Source organism: Helicoverpa armigera, chromosome 29 (assembly GCF_030705265.1).
Source record: "Helicoverpa armigera isolate CAAS_96S chromosome 29, ASM3070526v1, whole genome shotgun sequence".
Classification (NCBI taxonomy): Eukaryota; Metazoa; Arthropoda; class Insecta; order Lepidoptera; family Noctuidae; genus Helicoverpa; species Helicoverpa armigera.
Genome location: NC_087148.1, coordinates 5,090,722 through 5,118,714, shown reverse-complemented (window position 1 = coordinate 5,118,714; position 27,993 = coordinate 5,090,722). Strand labels below are relative to the sequence as shown.

Here is a 27,993-nt window from a genome sequence, read left to right as displayed (position 1 = left end):
ATATTATTTTTTTACCGAATGATTACTCGCGCGGCTGCAGATGGCCGGCGCTGATATATTTTTTCTTGGGTAGAGAATGACCCTACGTATCATATACTCATGCCACAGACCTAACATATTCGTACAATTGAAGAAAAAAAAATAAACGTGATTTGCTCCATACAAAAAAATCTAATTTATTTTTTTTCAGACAAACGATCAACTTTAGAAGAAATTTCACAAGAGTAAAAGTTGTCTGGAATATCATGAAGAATCACATAAAAAAATATGGAATCGATATTGGAACTTTGTTGCCTAAGTCCACTATTTTTCAATTTGGATCCACTGTGCGGTGACTTGCTATGAGCATCTATTCTTTTTGAGAAGAAAAACTAAATTATGAATGTTTCTAGCTATTTTACAATGAAGCTTAGCTCATATTACAATGAAGATATTCTAAACTACCTATGTTACAAACTGTTGTATTTTATTTTACCCGAGTGCCTTTTTCTCAAACATTTGTTTTGTATCAGTGGAATGAAAAACTTTTGTACCATGTTTTATGAAAATCGATGGGTTCCATCCAACTACATATAATTTTGTTTCATATAACTTTCAATAGCCATTTCAAAGGTTTTATGGTCTACTCTCAGATTTTTGTATTTTTTTTCAAATATTATGCTTCGCGACTTTAAGGGCTAGATTTATTTTAAGTTAGAACAGTCAGGGAAAAAAACAACAAAGTTTATTTTACACTTTTCCTTTTATTAGAAAAAAAATATTCATTAGATAGATACAAGTTGAAACTCAGGTTTCAAGCTCAATAAGCCTTAATAATACAAATATATCACATACTTATTATCACATAGCATTGACAAATCAGACTACATAATATAAAATGATTTGATAGTGATATTTATTTCATAATTATTTATTTACAATTCATAGTAACAAAAATTTTCATATAACAATTGCTTTTACATTTTAATCTGTGAAATTGTATAAAAATAAACTATTTTTTTTTTATTTTCAATAATAAGACTTTCTTTACGAAACACATTTGTTTTTCTTTTTTTGTAAAATTGTTTTGAAAATAATCTCAAAACCATATTTTGAAATAATATGATAAATATATACTGATATTAAAAGGACAGATACGTCGATACATTTCTTAAAGCTAAAATAAAAATATTAAGACTCGGTAGATCCTTGTATTGACAAACAAAAATATAATTTCAATACAAAGTAGGACAAAAATAGGATCAATCTTATACTTAATATCAAAATATAATAATACTAGTCATATGAGACGTAGTTACACATTAAAATACCAAAGAACATTTATCTTCAACCCACTTGACTGGCCTCAACAACATCCAAAATCACCCCTTAACCTGGGAGACTAAATCAACTGGCAACACCAAAAGCACCTTTTTAAAAAAAGATGAGGCAAAAGAATTCCATCTTCAGCCTAAGTAAAACCTTAAATTACCAAAATTGTCGCTTTAACGACAGTTAAAAAGCAAATATTGGTGAAGAATCTTTGGTAATTCTATGTCCTGGACTACATCAACCAAAGTAGTTTTAAAATATCTCCTTAAAAATATCCTGGTCTGTGCCAGCAAGGAAATAGGGGTCTTAGCACGTTGGATTAGAGTTTCTTTTTGTACCGCAGTAACGGAGTTGTTTCTCTTTATCATGCAAAGATCGAAGGCTTCGGCTGCTTCTAGAAGAAGGTAGAAGATATGCTGGTACTCTTCCGAAGTCACGTTTTGGAGATGGTTTAAGATGCCGTCCGGGTCACGGAATTGAGTTTTCATGATGACCTGGAAAAATAAACATTCAGTAAGTATAATTTAGATTTGCCTACCTAGTAGAGTATTCGGGAACATGTCACGTGGCTACACGTCCACAAGATAAATATAATACCTAATGGCGTCCACGGCCGATTTTGGCCACTGCGGCTGTTCTCATTTAACGAGATCAGCCAGCTGCGCAGGACATATTATAGTGCACTCACTATTTCTTTACTCTCATAGCGCAATGGCACGACAATCCGACACCACCGCAGAGAGATCAGGCGCAGCACCGACATTAACGTGCTCTCCGATGCACGGGTGAATCAGTCACCAACTTCCAGATTACGGGCTGCTTTGTGAAAGTTTAAGAACCTACAAAGCGATTTCGGCCCAACCCGGGAATCGAACCCGAGACCTCGAGCACAGCAGCCGCGCTTCCGACCACTGGACAAAAGAGGCAGTCATAAGATAACATATAACATCCACGTCCATAAGATATATTTGAAGGTACAAACCCTGGCGCCATATCTGAGTAGCAGAGCAACAATCTCAGCACTAGGCTCCGTGTTGCTAGCCAGGTACTCCGCCAGAGCTGGACGCAGCTGTGTAGCGTCTTCATCATTGTACACCTTCAGGTTTGGGTCTGCGCCGCTTTCTAGAAGAATCTGTGGGGTAAAGAGGATTAAGAGTTAATTTACTGGGTTCACAAGAAGGAGGTTATTGATTAATATGTTTTTAATATGTTTGTGTGGGAGTTAAATGCTTTTGGGATTAACTTCGTTTTTGGACTATGTATGAAATATAAAATGATGGGAGATACGTCACGACGATTTTATAAAAAAAATCGTGGAAGGAAAAGTCGAAGGAAAGAGGGGAAGGGGTCGTCCAAGGTACAGCTACATGAAACAAATTAAAGAGAAGGTGAATGTTGTGACGTATAAGGAAGTTCAGGAGTTGGCGCTAGATAGGTGTAAATGGAAGGAGCTGCACCGACAAGAGCTGGGCTCTTAAATTGAAGAAGAAGATGAAATATAGGCAAACTGCTTTAGCTAGATAGTTTTTACATCAGACGTTTTCGTTATAACCAAACTAGCTTTTGCCCGCGACTTTGTTCGCGTGGAATAGTGACTTTCGCAGATTTTAGGTTTGACCAATAGATGGCGCTATACGTCCGGAATAAAATTTATTTTTCTATTTTTTTTTTGTAATAAAAACTATCCTATGTCCTTTCTCAAGTTCCAAACTATGTCTGTACCAAATTTCAAACAAATCAGTTCTGTAGTTTAGGCGTGAAGAAAGGACAGACAGACAGACAGACAGAGTTACTTTCGTATTTATAATATTAGTTAGGATTGCAGGCTGAAAGTAACTGTTCGATGGCTACAGCGGAAATTAACAAAAAATATTGGACATGGACACTTAAAGAGGAGAGCTATCTTGTTTTAGCCGGTTAGAGTCCTATTCCAACTGCCTTACATTACAAAGTGGTGGATGAGATGTCCATGAGGAATACGAAGATTGCCATGCTACTGCCAAAAAAGGGGTATTTTGAAGGGGAAAGTGAACAAAAGTGGAAGGAAGCTACTTACTTGTACAATTTCCTTCCTGTTTGTAATATTGTCTGGGCACGCGACGTGCAGCGGAGATCCGATCACTGAGCTTGACGCGTTCACTTGAGCTCCTGAAGAATAAGACATTTTTAAGCTTTCTTATGAAAAATATAATGTAAACGTATATGTACTTTTTTAACCTTTTATAGCGTGTGGCTGTATGTCGCGCAAGTAGTTTGCCGCCCTGTTAGTTACACGCGCCGCTAGAGGGCGCGTGGAAGGGGACGCGACATCGCGCAGCCGCTCACGCCGACAGTGAGCAAGAAGCGTGTGCCGCGAGTGCGCGTCGGATGCGCCTCGCTTGAGTCTCGTCATGTAGTTGAATACGCTCGCCCCATTGTTTCAACTCAGGGTTTAGTTCATTAGTTAGTTTTGTAACATTCGTGGTTGTTGTCCAACTGTACTGTTTCGTTTGTATTTCCGTGTTTTCTTTGCAATAAACTTAAACTCAAACAGTATCCAGTGGTTTCCATTCGTTAAATAGCCTAGTTTAGTGACGCCCATCGTGTGTAGGGCTCCGCTAGGGCTATAATTGGCTGCCCAACGTGTGAAGATAACGAACTTGGTTATAAGGGCTGCCCAACGTGCTATAATTGGCTGCCCAACGTGTGATAGTAACGAACTCAGTGAAGACTTCGCGTGTTATTCGTCGTGAAAATGCCGTTAACACGCTCGCAAGTTCTGGAAACTTCGGACAACGTCGACGCCGCGAGTGCCGGCGCCGCCCCCACCAATGTAACAATGACCCACGAGACTCTGGTGCATTTACTCCGTGAGGTCCGCTCGTCCACGCCGCAGAATGTTTCGGATTCGCACAGTATGTTTGGCGTGAGTGGAAATTTCGCCAAGTGCAGGACGCGTTATGGCGGACGCCCGGAGGAGTCGTTAGAAAACTTCCTAGACGCCATCACTACGTATAAGTAGGGCTGCCATCTCGAATTTCGCCAAACCCGGACAAACATTAAAAAAACCCGGACATTTGGCGTAAATCGCATTTTTTCCCCGAACAAAATAATACCTATTTTGTAATCCATTTAGTTAGTTAGTTAGTTAGTTACAGCCTATTTATCGTCCCACTGCTGGGCACAGGCCTCCTCTCACACGGAGAAGGATTGAGCATTAATCACCACGCTTGCTCAATGCGGGTTAGTGATTTCAGACTATATAGTCCAGGTTTCCTCAAGATGTTTTCCTTCACCTTTTTATCAGCCATTGGTGTCTAAGATATACTTAGAAAGTACATACAAACTTAGAAAAGTTGCATTGGTACTCCATTTACTATTAACATATAGGTACTTAAATTCAATGAGGTGCTTTCTTACATGAAAAGTGTCCGGGTTTTCCCCGGACGCTTCTAGAAAACCCGCCCGGACGTCCCCCGGACGGGGTCAAAACGAGGACAAATCCGGGGAAACCCGGACGGATGGCAGCCCTACGTATAAGGAATGCGTAAATATGACCGACGAGAACGCTCTCCGCGGGTTTTCAATGTTGTTGGAAGGACCTGCAGCGGTTTGGTGGCAAGGGGTGAAGAGATCAACCGGCACGTGGTCGGAGGCGCTCTCGCGAATAAAAGGTGCATTCGCCGAGCATGACCCGCCCCATCGTCTTTATCGGAAGTTATTCACGCTGGTTCAGGAGGAAGAACATACGGATTTGTTCATCGCCAAGGTACGAGCTCTGCTGGCTAAAATACCTAAAGAGGATTTGTCAGAAAAAGTGCAGCTAGATATGGCGTTCGGCCTCCTTAACCCACGCATTCGGAAACGTGTTACTAGAGAAAGTTTAAACAGTTTCGACGAATTACTTAAAAAGTGCCGTACTATAGAAGACTCGCTTAAGGAAAGCTCCAAAACACGTAGTAACACTACTCAAGGAAAGCCGCAGACCCAGACGAGCATGCGCGCGACATCATCGTCGTCGTCGCCGCAGCCGCCGCCGCCGCTCAACAGCGCCGGCGCCGCTGAGTCCGCCGAGAGTGTCGCCGTCGTTTCGAAGAGTAATAATAAGCAGTTTTGTGTCTATTGTAAGCGCTCAGGTCATTCGAAAAATGCGTGTTATAAGTTAAAGCGTGATAATAGTGATCGTGATAATAATACGAGCAATAGCGTTATAAAGTTGAAAAGTGAAATAAAGTGTTACGGTTGTGGTGCTCCGAACGTTATTAAATCGAAGTGTAAAAACTGTTCGAGCCAACAAGCATTTTATTCCGTCGAAAACGCATCGCATGGCGGAGTTGTAGGTACGTTGAGGCCGTCGAGCGAGCCCCGCGGGGTGGCCCCGCGCTCGCCGCGGCGCAGCGGCCGGCAGCGGCGCCGGGCGCGCCTCGCCCGCGCGGCCCGCGCCCGCGCTCGCGTCGTTGCTACGCAACCGCTCGCGCCGCCCGACCCGTCAGTGCTCATGCCTGTACAAGGTAACCCTGCGCGTGCCGCGGGTGTTTCATGTAATTGTTTTCTTGACGATCAATGTGTTCGTAACACTAACGCTAATATGTGCTCTTGTATTTGTTTATCTTGTTTTAAGAATTACAAAAATACTTGTAATGTTCGTAAAAATAATTGTAATGTTCGTAAGAATTTTGATAATGTTCGTAACACTTATACTCGTGTATCGTGTTGTACTGATTGCGGTAGCAATAATAATTGTAATTGTCGTATACATTGTGATAGTCGTATACTTTTTGACAATGTTCGTAACGGTAATATGTGTGTATCTAGTTTTAATGATTACGGAAATAATTGTAATAGTCGTGAGAATATCGGTAATGTTTGCGATAATGTACCTTTTCGTCGCCCTGTGTTGAATATAAGCATTCTAGGGTTTTGTGGCACCGCGCTCGTAGATTCTGCAGCTAAAAGTTGTATTGCCGGTCACACGCTCTACGCTCTCCTACTCAGGTTAGGACACCCGTTAGTGCCGTCGACACAAATTGTTAGGTTGGCGGACGGTGTTAGTAGGGAGATGAATGTACTTAGCACAGTGGTAAAGGTGACACTCCGACATAAAACTAGAGACGTTAAGTTTTTGATATTTCCGGAAGCTAATAATAATGAAAGCTTGTTAGGTATAGATTTTCTTACCTCGTTTAATCTTGTCTTCAATTTTGGTGAAAGTAGGTGGCACTTTGCCGAGAATGATAAATGTAAATTCTCATTGCAATTTGAAGGTGTGTCACCTGTGCCTGCGTGTTCAGCTCTGGATGTGCTGCGGGATGATGAGGCGACTTCGCTTAGTGGAGAACAACGTGAGGTACTTGCCCGTCTCCTTGTCGAACACGAGGATATCTTTCAGCCAGGGGGAGACGCGACTCCCTTCGCCGAGCATATTATTGATACCGGCGATCACGCTCCTATCGCCGTCCCTCCCTATAGGTTGACTCCTGCCAAAAAGGACATTATGCGAGTGGAGCTCGATAAGATGTTGGCAGATGGCATAGTCGAGGAGTGTGAGTCCGCGTGGGGTTCCCCAGCGCTACTTGTTCCGAAGGCAAATGGTAAGGTTCGTTTCTGTGTCGACTATAGGAAGCTCAATGCGGTAACAAAGTCCGACGTCTATCCGATGCCTTTGATAGACGAGCTTGTACAGTCAACAAAAAAGAATTGTTTTATGAGTACGCTTGATATGCGAAGTGGATTTTGGCAAGTGAGTGTACGTGAACAGGATAGGGATAAGACAGCATTTTTAACGCCATTCGGTTCGTATCGATTTAATCGCATGCCGTTCGGGCTCAAGAACGCTCCGTCTACCTTCCAGCGTCTAATTGATAGACTTCGTTCCGGTGCCAGTCTTAAGGACGTTACCCTTCTAGCATATCAAGATGATCTCCTTCTGATTTCTGAGGGCTTTGAGAAGCATATATCAGATTTGCGCGCCGTTTTTGATAGACTGCGTATGTTTAAACTGCGCGCTAATAGGGAGAAATGTGTTTTTGCACGTGAAAAGGTAAAGTACCTTGGTCACGTTATCACTCAGGATGGTGTGTCTCCTGATGATGATAAGGTTCGTGCTGTTTTGGATATGGCAGCACCGTCTTCGCTTCGGCACTTAAGAACTTTTCTTCAGACTTGTTCATGGTTTAGAAAGTTTGTGCCTAGTTTTTCTGCTGTTGCTGAGCCGTTAACACGCTTGCTGAAGAAGAATCAGCCGTGGTCATGGGGTTCAGACCAGGCTCGTGCCTTTGAGGAGCTCAAGGTTCGTCTCTCCTCGGCACCGATTCTTATTCAAGCAGACTATAGCAAGCCGTTTGTGTTAAGGACTGATGCTAGCAATTATGCCTTAGGAGCTGTGTTGTTACAGGGCGAAGGTAAAGAAGAACGCCCTATTGAATATGCTAGCCGTCTGCTCAATGCAGCTGAAAGGAATTACAGCACCACCGAGCGTGAGGCTCTTGCTGTGGTGTGGGCCGTCGAACGTTTTAGGGGTTATATTGAAGGTCATGAGGTCATTATAGGTAGCGACCATCAGCCGTTAAAGTGGCTCCTCACCCTAAAGTCGCCTTCAGGTAGACTCGTTCGCTGGGCTCTTAAGCTTCAGAGCTTTAATATTCAGTTTCAGTATACGCCTGGAAAGGCCAATGTTATTGCTGATACACTTAGTCGACCAACCTGTAAAGAAGAAAATAAAGATCAGTGTGGTGTCTGTTCCATCGTCGTTGACTTACCTGCTCGTAGTCCGGCTGATCTCCGTTGCGCGCAACTCGAGGATCTGGAACTTAAGAAGATAATTAGTGAATTAGAGGACACTTCTGATGCTGATTCTGTAGGTATGAAGCGTTGGTCAGAAAGAGGTTATTTTATGCAGCAAGGCGTATTGTATAGGTATAATCCGGATGTAGATAGTGAAGAGCCGCAACTGGTTGTCCCGGCTTCTCTGCGTCCTGAAATTTTAAAAGAGTGTCATGATTCTGACATTGCTGGTCATCACGGAGTTGATAGAACTTATGCCAAGGTCGCTAAGAGTTTTTATTTCCCAGGCATGCATAGAGCTATAACAGAGTATGTGAAGAGTTGTGCTGCCTGTCAACGTTATAAGTCTTCAAACACGAAACCGTCCGGCTTGTTACAGACTCCTGTTCTCCATCAGAGGGGAGAGGTGTTAGCCGTAGACTTGTTTGGTCCACTTCCTGCGGGAGAAAATGGGGAAAGGTGGATTTTGTTGGTCGAAGACACTGCGACTCGTTGGACCGAGCTTTATGCTCTGAAGGACGCTACTTCCGAGGCGTGTGCTCGTACGTTGATTGAAGAGTATTTCCTCCGTTATGGACTGCCAAGACGCATTGTTTCGGACAATGGCGTTCAGTTTGTTTCTGCTGTAATGCAGCAATGTATGTTTGTTTTAGGTATTGGTCAAGAGTTGTTACCATTATACCATCCGTCAGCTAATCCAGCTGAGCGTAAGAATAGAGACTTGAAGTTTCATTTGTCTCGTTTAGTTGAGTCTGAGCATTCATCGTGGCCTCAGCATCTTCCCGCGATAAGGTTCGCCATGAATTCGGCAGTTTGTGGTACTACTGGAGTAACCCCCGCATACCTTATGTTCGCTAGGGAACTTCGTTCGCCAGTCGAAATGCACCACGATATTAGGTCCGTGCTCAGTAAGGATAATTTTGTTCCTCAGATTACACCTTATTTGAAAAGGTTTGTGAATTCGTTTATCGCTGTCAGAGAGAGGGTCGACGCACAACAGGATCGACGTAAGGAATGTGCCGATAAATCCAAAAGACCAGGTGAAGTCTTCGAGGTGGGTGATCAGGTACTATTAAAGTCGCATGTTCTGAGCAACGCAGCCAAGAACATTACTTCTAAGTTCGTTCCTAAGAGAGATGGTCCTTACGTTGTTGTGAAGAGAGTTAGCCCTACAGCGTATCTTATAGGTAATTTAGATTCATCTGAGGAAGTTTTAGGTAAGTTTCACATATCGGAACTAACTCGTTTTCATTCTCGGGATGTTACGCCTCCTCGTCCCGTAGTGCAGAAACGGCAGAGAGGACGTCCTCGAAAACATGTTTGTCCTGTATGTAGTGTTTCCTTTGTGCGAGTTCATGAGCGGGGACGTTCTCATGAGCTCGAGGGGGAGTGTATAGCGTGTGGCTGTATGTCGCGCAAGTAGTTTGCCGCCCTGTTAGTTACACGCGCCGCTAGAGGGCGCGTGGAAGGGGACGCGACATCGCGCAGCCGCTCACGCCGACAGTGAGCAAGAAGCGTGTGCCGCGAGTGCGCGTCGGATGCGCCTCGCTTGAGTCTCGTCATGTAGTTGAATACGCTCGCCCCATTGTTTCAACTCAGGGTTTAGTTCATTAGTTAGTTTTGTAACATTCGTGGTTGTTGTCCAACTGTACTGTTTCGTTTGTATTTCCGTGTTTTCTTTGCAATAAACTTAAACTCAAACAGTATCCAGTGGTTTCCATTCGTTAAATAGCCTAGTTTAGTGACGCCCATCGTGTGTAGGGCTCCGCTAGGGCTATACTTTTAAAATTTGATTTATCCAACAAGTCATTCTTGAAGGTTTATGTGAAAATTCTTTAAACGTCTCGTGATATTCCATCTCATGAAAATTTGATTTATTACATAGCTTTTAAGGGTTCTAATAAACGAAAGGTAAAATCGGGACCCTGTACGTATGGTGGTATAATGTACGAATGGTATGTATGGAACCTTTCGGGCGCGAGTCCGACTCTTACTTGGCCGGTCTTTCATTTTACTTCCAATCGGTTTTGTCTCTCACTCTCCTCCCTCAATTTTTATTGGTTTTTATTTTAGTTCTTATTTCTTTATTGTACACAAAAATATTTAAATACAAACACAATACCAGATAAGTTATGTACAAAGGCAAACTTAACCCAAAGTATGGTTCTGTAACAGCAAACCTTAGAGCGATAGAGAGATGTGATAGGGATTATACATTAATTCTACATATTGTCCCTTAATTAAAACCCAAACAATCATTAATATGTTATAGCCAAAGTGATTAACATATATTATACATAGTGACTGGTCATTGTATATAATACCCAAATTGACTAGACAGTGTGATAGATTAATCACTTTATCTGGATCTAATTCATAATAGCTGGTCAAAGTTAGCCAAAGTAATACATATGGTATAATCGTCTGACTACTTACTAATTCTTAAAAACGGCTCAAGTTATTATCGACTCTTTTTATGATCATCAAATTAATGATTCCTCCCACTGTGGGAGAGCAGCATGAGGGACTCAGAGAGCTGCTTTAGTGGCTTAAACCCACGCGTTGAACAACGCGCATCGCCGTGACGGTCCGTGTCTCCCAGGAGACGGAAGGCCGATAAGGCACCCGAACTCATCGTACAGGCCCACGTCTACGGTGGCTGGAAGTCGTCTCTCGACCACACAGAAGGAGACGATGGCATCCCAGTAGGTACCTCTCGCCCCGGACCTTGGCTTGAACCAGGGCCGGGTGCGAGAGGTCGCCGCTGCCGACTGCCTCGACGAGGACACGGCGGTGCCCTTGCAGGGCACACTCCGGGCCGTCCGTACAGTCGCCCGAGCCACACTTCAAAGATGGGACCTTTCGCTACTATTATGGGGTGCACTGTCGTAACTAGCCTTTTTCGAATTATACCAGACACTTTAGTTAGTTAACATGAAATAATAATCTTTACCTACTTGTTTTATTACATTATCTAAGTCTATGGAGATATTATATAAAATTTCTAGTTAATGTGATTAATTCTGTGTCAATTATCACTTTATCCAAATTGAGTAGATATTATAAATAATAGCTAGATAATATGTATAATATACGGACTTATTACTTTGGCTGTAACAAATATATAATATATAATGATCTTACCAGCAGCCAACAGCATCTGCAGCATAGCGACATCTCCCTTCAGTATAGCGAGGTCTAACGGACTGGGCTTGCTCAGCTCCGGACACTCGTAGTTTACTCGCGCGCCTTGCTTGATCATCAGGTTCACCACCTCTGGGTTACCTGAAGAGTTAGGGAGGAAGATGTAGTGGACACTCAACACAGGTGGAATTAAACGAAGAGTCCATGGATAAGTAAAGTTTTTAAGGTATTTATCTATGTTCCATTGATGCCTGAGAAACAAGTCCCTTCCAACCAATTCCAGTCTAACCAAGGGGTATTGGGTTCCCCGGGTAACTGGGTTGAGAGGTCAGATAGGGCAGTCGCTCCTTGTAAAGCACTGGTACTCAGCTACATCCGGTTAGACTGGAAGCCGACCCCAACATATTTGGGAAAAAGGCTCGGAGGATGATGATGAAAACGATGATTATTCAGTCAAATCTCCTTACCACTTAAAACAGCATAATGCATGACAGTCCGGTAGTCGTTCCTGGCGTCTGCCATCGCGTTCACGTCAGCTCCGAAGCTGATCAGCAGCAGGACTGCATCCATGCCCTGGAAGTGAGGATAGCTTTAGAAAAGTGCATCATAAAAGCATGATTTCAACAGTGTGCGTCGCACATATATATTTTTCTAGTCTAAGAAAACGAAAATACCCGTGAAACAAATTTTGTCGTTATTATTGGTGAAGTAAGACTGGCTGAAGCAAGTAGCTTAATATAAAAAAAAGCTTTAGAGCAGCTTGCTTCTGATCTTTTTAATAATTAACATGGGGCTATAAAATAATAATAAGACACCTTGTTGCCTTCAGCTGTTTAGCATTATAGTATTCTGACCGCAAACTGGTTCTAAAATATCCTAACTAATATTATAAATGTGAAAGTAACTCTGTCTGTCTGTCTGTCTGTCTTTTCTTCACGCCTAAACTAATGGACTGATTTGTGTGAAATTTGGTACAGACATAGTCTGGAACTTGAGAAAGGACATTGGATAGTTTTTATAACAAAGAAATACAAAAATAAAAATAAAATGTATTCCGGACATATACCGCCATCTATTGGTCAAACCATAAATCTGCCGCAAGTCACTATTCCACGCGAACGAAGTCGCGGGCAAAAGCTAGTTGGTATATAAAACACAATATAAAAATTGGAATGGGATGGTGGTTTTAATATATTTTATCTTAGCTAAAAATTAAGACAAAAACTAGCTACACCAAAGAGTCAGTTCAGGAATATAATGTATCCGATTACTTACAAAAAAACCTAAGCTACAGTTAACTTTAAGTTCACTATTATGTATTAGCAGTTCTCATCTCACCTTCCTCTGCCTAGCAGCCTTCATGAGCGGCGTCAACCCCGCCCGGTCCCTGGAGTCAGGGTTGGCTCCGAACGTGAGCAGCAGCTCCAAGTACTCAGGGTCTGACACCAGGTTGATCTCGGCGCCGAAGAAGTACCTCTTGTTAGGGTCTGCCCCGTGTTCTAGGAGAAGACGGGCTACCTCCTAGAAATTAGATGAAAGGAGATGAAGTTAAAGTTGGGTAAATTATTTTTGAGAAAGTTATGCTTGCCTAATGCCCATTTTCATCAACAAATACCTAAATTTAGGGATCCCTTAAGAGCATTCAGGAAACACTTAATACGAATTTCGTTTTCGCCAAAGTTTAAGTGTCCCTTATAACCTTTTAATATTGGGGGAGCCCTTATTCTAAGTGACACTTATTTAAGGAAACGTTAGGAGAATGTTGGTGAATGGTGGTGGTCATAAGAATGGTTTTTAAATGCATTTTTGTACTAGCAGTTGTCAATTCTGTACACCACCGAAACGAATAGCGATGTCGTTCAGTCATTTTTCAAGTAAATACAAATTCTTATTGTGCCTTATACAATGATTGAGAAAGTAACTCTATTTGTCTGTCTGTTGCGAAAACTACAGATAGTCTCATCATCATAGGACGTCCACTGCTGAACATAGGCCTCCCCCTTAGATCTCCACAGATACCTGTTGGAGGAGACCTGCATCCAGCGTCTTCCGGCGACCTTTATAAGGTCGTCTGTCTAAAACCTGATAAAAAGGCTGTTTACCGTTTGCGGGAAGTAGTTCCCTAGGTATGTAGGCAATGGCTGGTACTCACATAATGTTTATTCCTGATGGCCAGCCGTAGAGGCTCGTCACATAGCGTGGTGCGCGGGAACTCCTCGCCAGTGTCAGGCCTGTAGTCCACTGCTGCACCACTTTCTAGAAGTAGCTTTACTAGTTCCGTGTAGCTGTGAAGAAGGAGGAAGATTTGTTAGTTGTTTAGTATCTTGATTGTTTTCTACTTAGGAATCAATTGGACAGGCTCTATATTTTGCATTTTTGTAAATTCATACAGATATTGTAAAGGGGAAGGTTTTTGACTGTTTGTGTGAATGTTACGTGCTTAAGTGGAACCGGGCGGTCCAATTTTGCAAAATTTTGGTATGCAAGAAGGCACCCTGGATATTACGTAGGTTTTTATCCGGATGCGGGAAGTTTTGATTGTTTAACCTTAAAGGCTCCGAAACTATAGAACCGGTCTACTTCTTTCTCCTTTCTCTTCTATCACAGTTGGGAAGCTGCACATTGCAAGTGCAAGTGCAGCAAGTGATCATGGGAACCTAGTTAATATCACTTCAACTCACCCGTGCTCAGCAGCGAGATGCAAAGCGCTGTATCCACAATCATCTCTGGCGTTGACATCGCACCCTCTCACGACGAGCAGCCGGGTCGCCTCCAGGTATCGCTGCCAGATCGCGTAGTGCAGCGGCCGGAGACCTTGGGTTACTGGCTCGTTTACCTGGAACGGACAAAAGAAAAATTGGGAATTGCTCGGAAGAGTTATCGTGGCGAGTCCTAAGAAGGAACATGGTGGGTTTTAGTCAGTAAGAGTCTGACATTCCGTAACGCACCCACAGCGGGAGGAGTATTGATTATTTTGCAAAAAAAAATGGTCCCCTAGAACCAATAGAATTATTTTAATAATCTGTAAAATTAAGCTTAGATTCTATTTTATCGATATGTACACATTATAAAAGCAGTGAGTGTATGTTTATTACATCTTCACGTGCAAACAGCTCCGGATCCGAATCCGAAACAGCAACGGATTTTGATGAAACTTAGCATTAAAGTACACAACAGAAAAACACATTGGATACTTTTTATACGATTACGGGAAATAGTTCCCTCAGGAACTGGTCACATCGCTGGCAGAAAATAGTATGCAATAAATACAAATAGAACATCGTTTAATCCCCACCTTAGCACCACAAGCCAGCAGTATCCGGATCTCATCCAGCGGCACCATCCTGATGATGGAGTCGGCCAGCTCGCGCTGCATCGACTTGCCCAGAGCCACCTCCGACGGCATGGTCACTGGAACAATACATTTTATTTATTTATTTAACAATTTATGTACACAGTGAAAATATAAAAAAAGTAGACAAAGCATAATATAGTACAAAAGTACTGCTTATTTCTAAATCGAAATCTCTTCCAGCAGACCCGTAGTAGGTAGGACATCATACATGTTTATTTGATACTCCTATCATACACAGTCGGTTAGCCGCGTAGTTATTGTTATCCCCCTTTTAACTCAATGGTTGACTGATAAAGAATGCATTGTGGTATTAAGTACGTAAATGTACCATTTTTGTATATACATATATAAAGTATCCCTACTAATATCATAAATGCGAAAGTAACTCTTCTTGTCTGTCTGTGACGCTTTCACGTCTAAACCACTGAACTGATTTTAATAAAATTTGGTACAGAGATAGAGTTGACCTTGAGAAAGAACATAGGATATTTTGTTGACCTGGATTTTTGAATAATTATCTTGGAAACGCATTATAACCAAACTTTACGCGGGCGAAATAAAGTAAATAAGCTATTGATTAGTTTGTGTTATAACTGATAAACTCACTAAAAAAACATATTTTAACACCAGACCACAGCCAACATGTGAAAACACAAATATTGACCGTATCGAGAATCGAACTCGTAATCATAAGTTTTGGTATTTACAAATCAATTTGATTTATTTCTTTATGTGGATCTGAATTCTGAAGACTTGGAACCACTTTCTTGTACACGTGGTGTCGACATTGTACTTGTACATCATCGTCAATAGATTATGTTGTGTTAAGTTGTCGTCATGCGTGTGACGTTAGCCTGATGCAGTTACATTGCGATGAAAGCGTGTGTAGATAGTCGATTTTACTTGATCTTTTTGAGTTGGAGGTCAGATGGGCAGCAACTGCCTATAGGAACTCACACATGCCCATAGTCAACAGATATGGGAAAAGGCTAGGCAGGTAAGTAGAGGCAAGCATTCACCATGTTTGCTCAAGGTGGACTAGTACGAAGTCAAATTAATGAAATTCCAAGATATTGGGGAGAGATGACAGTAGTGCTATGTAAACGCACGATTATCTTTCGAAGATAACAGACTGACTACACCATAAATTGTTTATTTTTAAATAACTTAAAGAATTAGCTCGAGCTTCTAAGTAAGCATAAGAAAATTGACGAATAATCCTGAAAATGAACAGACAGTAAAAACAACCCATGAAAAACTGCAATGATGTTAATCTGGGCCACCCATAAGAATCACAAATGAAGAATGTTATGTAAATTATATGAAATTAAAGAGGAATATTATAATAATAATATTCACACCTGTATGAAGCAATCTTATTGAAATATAAATTAATGATAATATGGAACCTGCAGATGCACTCCTTGAAGCCCTACGGGTCAGGAACCACATTGAACACAGCATACACATTTCACTTGATTTAAAAAACTACTGACTTAAAACAAAATCACTAAGATATCAATCTCACTAACATATAAAAACTGGCATCACCGATCTTCAAAAGATTTTTTTTCAATAACACAACACGGCACTTTCTCTCCACAAAGTCCAAGAAAGAATAAGTCACAACGCTTATTTATAAAAGAAATGAATTCCAAAACTTCAGTTCAAAAGCCAACACTTGGCAATGATCAATAAATAATTTCACTTAAAAAATCTGGAGCTAAGAAGATGCTCTCTCTTCAAGTCACGGTACTCGACTGAGTGAATAGTTTCCGCCAAATCGCAGTGGACTTAAGAATCACATGTTACACCAAAACAAGTCGTAGGTAGATACTATAATATTACGTAGAAATCAACCCGTGTGTATAAGCATTTAGAATCAGTCAACATGTTTGTAAGTATTTGTTATAAATGAGATACGGTTGCCAACTTCGTAAGACGCGTATTTGGACGATATTGTGTCGTGTCGTCGCCATTCCGAGCGTTAGGTGTGAAAACTTTCGTTTGTAAACTAGCTTCCATCAACTTCCTGAGAAAACTACTTCCCGTATGCGAATAAAAAGTAACTTTTATATTACTCCGATATGTAAGCTATATTATTGCAAAGTTTCATTTAAATCCATGGAGAAATAACAAAGATACATACTCACAAACTTTCAGCTTAAAAACATTAGTGTAATATTTTCTTCTGTCAGCGGTTTGTAAGGAAATAAGTGTAAGGAAATAAGCATTTTTCGGCATCAAAAGTGGTCAGTTTCCGAGTCATTAAGCTATCTCTCTATACACAATTATGTCAGTTCATTGGTTTGTTGATGTCTGAAAAGAGGTCAAATCTGCCTACGCATTCTACATTGTGTTATTTTCGAGTTATTTTGGGATTTGATGTTTTGATACAATAACAAAAGCTTTTGCGTTATAGTGTTTAAGACTTACATTTGATATTCTTAAAACATTATTTTACTTTTTCTATTATATTTCACTAAACTAAGTTCGCCTATAGTTGGCGCTTTAATTAGGAAGATAATCGTGAATACAACAAAACTTTTTAGTGCGTCTGATATCGGCTGGATACCTGATCGTTGTAATATGCTCACTACCATTCATCTTCATACTGACTTATGAGCCCAATCTCACCACCTTTACCAGAGCTAAAACGTTTCGCTAATACCTACTCTAAACAATAGGATAATATACTCTAAAGTACATTTCTTTTAATAGTCCTACCACATGTATTTCCCACATGTCATCGTGTCTGTCTCTTTGTTCGACGTCATAAGGATACCCGCTGCGGGCAGGTTTCCAAATGAGAATGTGCGTGTTTACACGTGGGACTTAGGTGAAGTGATAAAGAGGTGTGTATTAGGAGAGTTGATTCCTTCAGAGGTTTTACCTGCTACCTGGTAGTAGAGAAAATGTTGGACTTCTAGTATTTTTAGTGTTCTTTATTTATATTACCTTAATTCCTTTGCATTTTTGTGTTATTCTTCTTGTTTACTCATGCTTTATCCTATATGTATGTGCACCTGTGCATAAATATTTCTTTTTTCATTCTTTGTCTACTCCACACATCAAGATAAATAGAACATATGAACTCGCTAATCTCAGGAATTATTGAAAAAATGCTAAAGGCTACTTTTGACCCGCGTTTACGGATTAGATGCGATCGGGATGCGGTAGAAACCACTGGCAAAAGCAACTTTATAATATTACTAAGAATTACAATAGATTCAGTTCGTTTGATTTTGGTATTAAGATCTAATTGTTATTTGGGACAATACGACGCAGTCTAGCAAATTTCCAACCCATTCTCTCATAACGTAAGACAAAAGAATCAGTTTAAAACAGTGACTATCCTACAGTTCAATGCCAATTTAGTTTTACAAATGATGTCAGACTGAAGCGGATATAAAGGAATTATACCTACATATAATCTTGAGTCGTTTTGGCAACAAAATATATCTAATGAGTTCATGGACATGAGAAGCAACTAAAATTTCATAATTTTGTCGACGCAATTTTAACTAGAAAAAAAGTAGCAAGTTATTTGTCTGTGTGTTTAGTTTTTGGCAACATTTTTACTTTTTAATTAGTTACTTTTAATTAAAAAATCACACTGATTAAACTTTTTGAGGGAACGATTTTTTAAAGACTTTTTATTATCTATTTGTAGAGAAAACATCGTCAACTCGGCCAAAACAAACCTTAATGTTATTCATTCAATCAGGTTTACCTAAATAAATAAAAAAGCTAAACAAATTAATTAACAAAACAAAAACAAACCCCAAAATCCATTACACGATCAGAATTCCATTAACCCGTTTATTTGCGAAGATAACAAGTATCGTAATACGTAAAACGAAACGCAATTTAGTCAAAACAAATACAAGGTAAAATGTAAATATTGATCTAATGTAGAAACTAGACCTATGGGCAATTTGCCAGGAGCTTAGAAAATACTGGCTTCCCCAGTTTCACCCGCGTCCCGTGGTAACTACTGCCCGTACCGGGATAAAACATAGCCTATGTTACTCGGGAAGAGTGTAGCTTTCCAACAGTCAAAGAATTTTTCAAATCGGTTCAGTAGTCTCGGAGCCTTTAGGGTGTAAACAAAAAAATGATTCCTCTTTATTTTATCAGTACAGATACAATAAATATGATAGGACACGTCATTGACGTGCCTACCCTCATCTGCCTAGCCTTTTCCCAAGTCCCTTTCAAAAATGAAAACGAAGAAAGTTTTTGTAAGTAAATTGCTTTGTGAAAACAAAGAAAAAAGTGTTTTCTAGAAAATCGAGGCTGTTTAGTAGGTTATGTATTGCGCAGAAGTTTCTGACTTTAAATTGATTATAAACATCGTCGGGAGATAGATAGAATGAGGATTCTGTTATTGCTACACAAGGTCAATAAAATCCGTCTGACCAGTAAAAGCATAAAAAACAAGATTATTAATACCCATAATTAAATTAAAATATGAATCTCTTAAAACCTCATTTCTCATTTTATTATTGCCAATATCTCACCAGGCTGTCTGGAGACATTACCATCGTTTATTTAAAAGGAAAATTCAAGATGGCGTCGTTCCAAAAACGCGGGAAAAGGCACAATTTTCGCGCCAATTCCGTCAGGGAGTTTCCTCGAAGTGTTTCACAAGAGTTTGTAATGAATTATTTGAAGAATGAACGAGAATTAATACAATTTATGTTACGATTTAAATGAGATGACATTTATTTGGTTGTTTTTTGTTTAAGTTCATTGAATCAACTGAAAACATCTTCGCAAGAGTCTAGATTCATCCTTGGCAGGTATTATTTTATAACTATATAAAGTACATAATTTCGTACCATTTATTTCATTGGGAAATCATGAAATGATTCCCATTGTGGGTGCAGCGTAAGGGAATGTCAAAAGTTCCTTCTTAACCCGTGTATGTATCAGAGCCACGGTAACTCTTTCGAATATCCCACAGCGCGGCAGGCTTTGGTCACATATTCGTTCCAAGACTAATATTTAGAAGCATCCGGAAGAACTGTGCAAATCATTGAAAAACCGTTCCATTTCACACAATAACACAAACAAACACAAGTAAGAGTCACTGAAACGTGCAAAAACAGTCGTAAAACCTGTACAATAAAATTCCCCGATCTGCCTGAATTTTATCGTGGGCGAAAATCGAAAATAACATCGTTGTAGTGCGCATAATGTTTGTAAACACAGACGCACGTGGCGCCATCTATCTTCACTTTATTTGTACCCCAAAGGCTCCGAAACTACTGAACCGAATTGAAAAATTCTGTCACTGTTGGAAAGCTACACTCTTCCCGAGTAACATAGGCTATGTTTTATCCCGGTACGGACAGTAGTTCTCAAGGCACGTCGGTGAGAATGGCTGGTTGTTCGATAAACACAGCAGTGAAAAGTATCAATGACCTATATTATAAACCAGATATTCTAGATACTTCTACCCTTTGTATCTTGCAAATATCTTTCGTGATTTTAAGGTCAATATACGCTGGTTTTTGTCTCAATTTTGGGATAGTTCCAACTGGGAAAATGCGTGCTTTTTGGTGCTAATCTAGATTCAAGGTAGAGCGTTTATTTTAAGAAACTTTTCGGACAATTTTCTTAGAAAAATTCGCGGTTGATGCTGGTTTTTTGATGACCGAGTATTTCTGGGAAACGTCTGTGAACTTTCAAGGTTAGGGATGCCTGAATCGCTTGTTCAAAAACATACTTTTTGCACCCGGATAAACAGTAGCCCATAGCCGACCTCGTTAAATGGGCTATCTCTAACACTGGACTCGACACGGGACAGAATTTTTGCGTTCCGCTCCCTTCCTTTTGTTCATTTACACTTCTTATTTTATGAGTTTTGAGACTTGAAGCTCTCTTGGAAACGCGATATAACCGAACTCCACGCGGGCGAAGCCGCGGGTTCCTCGAATTCGCTATATGAATGCATGTGCATGATGCATACAGGCAACAGTATGAATGAATTGAAAAATTATTGAATGAAAAACACCTACCTATCTATTATGCATAGTTACATTTTGGCAATTACCTTGCCATCCCAAAAATGATGTGGGCACAGCGTGTACCAATGGACTTGTTATCAAGAAAGTTACGAAATTGATTAATTTTTGTCAGTAATCCAATAGTGTATCGATATGATATGGATAGATTATAGATGGTACATTCATTGGACTGTATTATAGTTTGATTAGCCAAACGACTGTTGATCTCGGATTCTTGCAAGCATCACGTTTGTATGCATGAGAAGCCGATGAAATGTATTTTTTATGATTTTATGATTTGTTATTTCCTTTCAGACTTCTGAAGCTATTACGTAATATGAAGAATGCATATACATATAAATATATATATATATATATACCGCATGCTACAAAGAGTGTGCTAAGTATGAATGTGGAAGGATGGAGAGGCAGAGGTAGACCGAGGAAAAGATGGATTGATTGCCTGAAAGAGGACATGAAGCAGAAGGGAGTGGATGTAAGTATGACGTCTGACAGAGAGGAATGGAAGAAAAAGACATGTTGCGCCGACCCCAAATGACTTGAGAACAGGGCAGGAAGATAATAATGAAGAATGAATATAGGTAGGTCTTGAGTATAAATGTGGACGACCGGAGAAACGATGGATAGATTGTGTGAAAGGCGAAACTGGAAAGAGTGTTACTTGTGAGATGAAGGCGGACAGAGAAATATGGAAAAAGAAGATGTCCTATAACGACCACAAATAATTAAATGGATAAGGCAGGAGGACGATGATGAAAAGTAGAAGAATTCAGGCGCTAGCACTTATTATTTAGAACTAGGTTTTCAAACCTGCAGCATACACTATAAGCTGAAGATAACCAGTCTTCCCAGAGGTTTTGGAGGTTAAATAAATCGTAAAGATGGCTGGAAAATGACCTCAGCATAGTTGGGAAAACGCTAGGCAGATGAAGATAATCAAATTATACATACATGTCCATGGTAATTCCACGTGTGCCCAAGACATTTTGTCACCAAAAAAAACACACTGTTTCACCGACAGCCAAGTAGAGTTATGTTTTTAGCTTATTTTGTTTGAAGAGATGCACTTTCTGACAATTCCGGTTAGGTAATGGCTAGTCTGAAAGTAATGGATTTTGTACCTGTTGCCATGAGCGGGCAATGATCCAATTTCTGACGATAAAGGAATATTACTTAATGGGGTATTGGGTTGCCCGGGTAACTGGGTTGAGGAGATCAGATAGGCAGTCGCTCTTTGTAAAGCACTGGTACTCAGCTGCATCCGGTGAGACTGGGAGCCGACACCAACATAGTTGGGAAAAGGCTTGACAGGTGCTGATTTTGTCTTTTTTTGTAAGATTCTTGTAAAAGTAAATGATAATAATATTTCACTAGTCATTTGTAGTACACGCAGATTTTAACTTACACGTGCCAATAAGTCAAGGTAAACAGACAACTCAAACAAACAAATATCTAGATCACATATCAGATATACACAATAAAATATATAAACACTTATAAACAACACCTTAGCAATAAAACTATCGCTCTAATTTGACGTACGACAATAATTCCAAATGACGACGATACAAGGTTATAGCCAACGTCCACAACTCAATCTCTCTGCCAATCACGTGCATGTTGCCATGGCAACCACTCGCGTTTGACAGTTGTGCTCACGGAGAACAAAATGACTAGCGGAGGTGCCATAACGGAAAATCTCCTAAGAAAGTAGCGCGACAATATGCGGGTGTTTCGGGGACGAGGAACGTTAGTGTCTCCGCCCTTTGACGCCTTCTTTGGTCCCGTTTTTTTTTGCTATACCTATAATCGTTGACAGATGTCTCAAAGAACCAGAACTTCTAGTTGATTCCCCCATAACTGACGGTCTTAGTCATGCCCAACGTACGCATTTGACCCAAAAATAGGCGCCTGACCTACCGGCAAAATGGCATCTCCGTTCATTTTTCCTTACTCCGTGTTCGACTGCACGACGCGACCTTGTTAGAGCGTCTACACGTCAATGAATTAATTGATTTATTTTGTTTGATTGATCTCGTTTCATTGAGACTGTCACACGTGATTTGTTATTTCAATTCATTGTAATTTGGTTGTAGTAAGCAGAATTGAGCGATGAGTGATGTATTGAGTTGAAATTCGGTTGATTAATCAGTCATTCATTGAAGAGGTTTTCGGTGCAAATGTACCTACTTAGAACAACATGGTATACCTATGGCTACCACTTCCTCCGTCGTCGGTTATCGCTCCGAAATGTACTACGTGCATCTGGCTAAAAGCTTCCTCCATAAATGGGGTATCTAACACTGAAATATTTCTTCAAATAGTCTGGTCCCTGAGGTTAGTGCGTTCAAACAAAGAATATCTTCAGTTTTATAATATTTGTCTTGTAGATTTCACTTTATCTCATTTACTTTATTTCATCTAGCGATTTTTTTCTATAATTTAATTTAAGCCCAAACAAAATTAAATATCTTCCAAATTATTCAAAAGGACGTTTTTAGTAGCAAGTTAATTTAAATGAATATACTAAATACCTATGTACCTCTTTTTTATAGTTTTGTAAGAGAAAATATTTAAAAATAAACTAAATCAATATTTACATGAAAAAAGAGATGTAATGTATGTATTCATTTTGTAAGTATTAGTAGCAGTTTCTTGTAGTAGTAGTTTCTTGTAAATATTACACAAATAAAGGAATCAAGCACCAATTTCAGTTTACTAAAGACAGCGCGTCATTAATGGCGGCTACAGAACAAGATGGCGTCTATATTTAGGCGGGAACCTCGACAATGACCTCTTTGCGCGCGCGCATGAATATCTTCCAAATATGTCTGTGTAGTTTGTTTTTGTGAATTTATTGAGGTTAATTTTGATGTTCTAGAAAATTTTGAAGAGGTAGGTATAAGTTTTGAAAAGGTAAAGTGGCAAGTATTTTTTTAATTTCTTTGGGCTACTTTTTAACCCTATTTCTAAGAAAGGAGGAGGTTGTCATGTCGTTGGAATCTGTTATTGTAAGTGTCTACAAGTAATTTTAGGTAAACCTAGAAAAAATTAAAATTAGGTTGCCTCTGTCTGTTTTTTGAAATGGGAAATCATCAAATTACCTCTCCCGCTGTGGGTGCAGCGTGAGGGAGTGTCAGACTCTTACTGAATAAAACCCACCATGTTCCTTCTTCAGCCCTTTATGTACCAGCGCCGCGGCAACTCGCGCGCACAATCCCGGAGACCCACACTTATTTCAGAAGACTTTGAATAACAAGAATATAGGTTTGTAAGCTACGCATATTGTTACATTTTAAGGACACGCCGGAAAAACTAAGAAAAGCTACTGTTGTGAGCTAATTGAGTTGTTTCCGGTCTTGTTAAAACAATTCCAATATAAGAGAGTTGTTACCAAGATTTACAACTTCCTCTTTGTTTACAAAATATCTAAAAGCATGTATTGTTATGTAAAGATTTCAGCAAAATATGTAGGTACGCTATGTCGCGAGTCCACAGCTAGCATGTGTTCGCGCGGCGGTTGCAGTGTCGCGGACATGTTAGTAATGTTCGCGCGCAATGTGTTACTGTTTGCTACAGCGAGTACACCACGAGATACATGCGGTGTGCGTCACAGTGACAGATAACAAGCAATCGAAAACTAGGGATACAAACAATTCAAGTTTTTACTCGGAACGTGTCAGGCGTGATAAAAAGCGCATAGGTACGCGCGTAAAATCCGCAAAAGCTTCGTTTTTATGATCGAATGATCAAAAGCGTGAAAGTCTAAAATAGTTCTGACAACAGAAACTTGGCCATGCAGTAAATATTTACAAACAAAACCCACGCATTTGTTTCCATTGAAGCCGCTCGTTTTAAATCAAAATTATTACTCTGATATTGCCAATTATTAATATATAGTAAGCTTTGACGTCGTTAAAAGCGTCACTGAGGATAAACCATATGTTTTCTAGATAAATAAATATACATCCCAAGATACAGTTTCCCAGTAACGTCTGCCCATCTGACTTCTTCAACTCAGTTACCTGCGCAACCTAGTATAGTAAGTTCAACTCAGTCTTGCGCGCGGCCTTATGTGTGGGTAACCCTTGTACATATACAGTGACTTTGTGTGCGTGACAAGAGGTACAGTCGGGTACAAACTAAGTTTAGGGGTTGTATACGGCTGTTTAAAGAAAAACAGTTATTACGTAATTTAATGTTTATTTATTTATAATTATTCTGAATCGCTACTTGAAAAATAAAATATGAATTTTCAGATTCGCTACTCTCACCAAGGTCAATTATAAATTTTGACTCCATGTCAAAATGTCTATAGTATTCTTCTTTTGTACATGTCGACAAGTATTATGTAAGAAGTATTTAATTCATCTTAGATATTTCACCTCAATTATTTCTTAGATATCTACTGTCAATGTCAATTTGAAAAAACGTATGAGAAAGTAAAGAAAAACACAAAACTGTAAAATGTAATAATAAAAAGCTTTGATGTTTAATTTTTTGAAACGCTACCTGACTCCTTAAACATTTTCTCCGTGAAGAACTAGACATTTTCGTAAACGACTGTACCCATAACAAAAAGCGATAAGAACACGTCATGCTCGGACGACGTCACTGTCACACGAATGAAAGTTGTATATTTACAAGCCGACGCACACATAGGGCGGCGCGCAAATCTGAGTTGAACTATCTATACCCCTTTGTAAGACCGGTTGTCAGACTATCTGGCTTCTGACAACCCGTAACGACTGTCAAAGATGTTCAAATGACAGCCGGGATCAACGGCGGATCCAGGGGGTAGGTCACAAGGTCATGACCCCCCCCTGGGCCAGGTTCAGGACCTAAGAAGACCAATAATTGAAATGGTTAAACACGATGTTTTATGTTTTTGTTATAAGTATAAGATAATTTTTATTCCGAGTGAATAAGGTATAGGGTAGATACCTACATAGTTACAGGTAGAGTAGTTTTGCTGAAGAATTCGTGCTCGCAACGCTCGCTCTCTATTCTTTATTTATTCTTTATCCGTACCCAAAAGGAGGAAACGGGACCCTGTTACTAAGAATCCGCTGTCCGGGTTGTCTACATTGCATGCTGTATCTCATGCAAGCCCGTCTTAACCTATGGTGCGGGGTGTGCTAATAAACCGGGCGCCTCGATAGCAGGGGCGCCGCGGGACGCCCCACCACCAGGAAATTTCGAAGAATTTACACCCGTTCGATAAGGAAGTTCCACATTGTATCATGATACTGACAAAAAAGTCGCCTTCGCTTTGTTGGATTGATCATTTTGATTATTTTTAACTTTTAACGTCTTCCAACTAAGTGAAAAAATTCTAGCTCGCTACGCTCACGAGTAAATGACTATGTCTGTACTGTATTTCTGATTGTTTATTATTTTTATTGACGCACCGAATCAACGAACACAAACGGCACTCGCTCTGATCACGGTTCCTTTTTATATGTACGTAATTCCCAGTCTGATTTGTGAGTCTTCAAACAAATAATTTAAAAAAGTTCGCGCTCGCTGCGCTCGCGGCTACTTGTTGCTTTACAATGTGCTTAATCAGGTGCTTTTGTGTCGTAGGCTCAAAAAATTTCGCGCAATATTATATATACCTTGCCTTGATAACTTCATAAGTCACATATAGCAAAAAAAAAATTAATCAAAAACAAAACATTTGCGCGCTCGCTTCGCTCGCGCAAATTTTTACAATTACGTTGTCTATAAACTAGAGACGGCCCTGATCTCATGAACCCTTACCAATAGTAAGACAATTTAAGTTTTCACAGAAAATGTTTTACTGTTGCTGCAATAAAAAACGTACGCGGCCTTTTCTGCGTACACAATACTTTTCAAACGTTTAGTCTTTAACCTTAAAAAAGTCTCGCGCTTGCTATGATCGCGCTTTCTTGTATTTGTGCTGTATATTTGTTATACAGCAAGAAAGCGTTTTCGTCTACTTTTAGTCCTCGAACTGAATAAAAATTTTCGCACTCGCTGCGCTCGCGCTTTTTCAATTTCACGTCTGTGATTATGTCCAAGAAATCGCGTTCGCTCAGCTCGGACCACTTTCTATATAAAAACACTTTTTTAACCTTAGTCCTCGACCTGAACAAAAATTTTCGCGCTCGCTTCGCTCGCGCTTTTTTATTTGGAACGTGTGTGTAGTATACCTAAATACGAGAAATTGCGCTCACTCTGCTTGGGCCATTTTCTACATGAAAACACTTTTCTTAACATTCGTAAAAATTTCGAGCTCGCTTATTGTATTTATACTACGACTTTTAATATTAAAAGAAATAAGTATACGCTACGATATAATACTTTTTGTGACTTGACCACGACTGTGTGACCCCCCCCCTGGCGCCGAAGCTGGATCCGCCCTTGGCCGGGATCCACCAATTTAACGTGCCTTCCGACACACGGAGGAACTCGACAAGGAATAAAACCTTAACATTTTTTTTAAAGAAAATCTTGATTTCCATCATAGTTTTCAGACGGTCTGATACCGGCTAAATGCCTGATCTTTGCAATGTGCGTGCTGCCATTCATCTTCATACCGATTTATAAGCCCAAACAAAGTATCGGCCGACTAAAAGTTTGTAGTGTACTTCGAACTACTTTTCCAATTATTAATTACCTTAATTAATTAAAATAATAGCTTCCCCTGATGGATTTATCGTTAACATTAATTGTTAAATTGTTTATTGCCAAGCCGCCATATTGGATCACATGTCATAACTATTTGAGACACTGACCTCTGTCAAAAACAAATCAATACGTGGTAGTTTTCCATTCATGAAAAATTACTATTAATCAATTTACCTGTATGTACATCTGCAAAAACAATTAAGACTAAAACGAAGATTGTAGAAACTAAAATATCTCCGAAATTAAATACGCCGAATGTCAAAGAAAGTAAAATAAATATTTTCTGGTTATATTTGAATCAAAAACTATATTAATTCATTAAACAATGCAGTTAACTACAAATTCTTAATTTCCGATTCAGTAAACAAAGGTAGCTGTCCTAAACAAAAGATAACACCCGTCTAACAAAAGAAAGTCAATCAAAAACAAACAAAAACGTAAATAAAGATATGACTTAAATTCTAAAATAGCCTATTACATAAATAGACAAAAAAGTTCTTACCTTTCCACCACCTGACGGCCCAAAATAAAACAAATCCACAGATCACCTTTGTCTTTGCCTATCAAAAAAAGGCGCGAAAAGTGACACCTGTCAAACGTCAAACAACAAAAATTATAACCTCAAAATCGATTAGAAACCAATAAATGATCGATTTAAGCTCTATTATTTGTTTGTTTTTGTTGTTTTTACTATGGATCAACGTCCGTGCGGGGAAATAGATGATTCTGAAC

At 39.8% G+C, this 27,993-nt stretch overlaps 1 protein-coding gene across 4 annotated transcripts; it reads right to left on the bottom strand.

Moving 5' to 3' along the window:
- Positions 1-1,175: 1,175 nt before the first annotated feature.
- Positions 1,176-27,993, bottom strand: LOC110382451 (ankyrin-3). 4 transcript variants are annotated; one of them, XM_064042598.1, is made up of 10 exons: positions 27,764-27,993; positions 14,513-14,628; positions 13,899-14,053; positions 13,370-13,502; positions 12,556-12,738; positions 11,685-11,790; positions 11,218-11,358; positions 3,368-3,459; positions 2,294-2,443; positions 1,176-1,805 (listed from the first exon to the last, which is right to left on the bottom strand). In XM_064042598.1, the coding sequence occupies exons 2-10, from the start codon at positions 14,621-14,623 to the stop codon at positions 1,485-1,487; spliced, it is 1,392 nt and encodes a 463-aa protein (XP_063898668.1). In that variant the 5' UTR covers positions 14,624-14,628; positions 27,764-27,993; the 3' UTR covers positions 1,176-1,484. The 4 variants fall into 4 exon arrangements, with proteins under 4 accessions (XP_063898668.1, XP_063898666.1, XP_063898667.1 ...); XM_064042596.1 differs by lacking the exon at positions 27,764-27,993 and adding an exon at positions 21,559-21,607; XM_064042597.1 differs by lacking the exon at positions 27,764-27,993 and adding an exon at positions 16,105-16,403.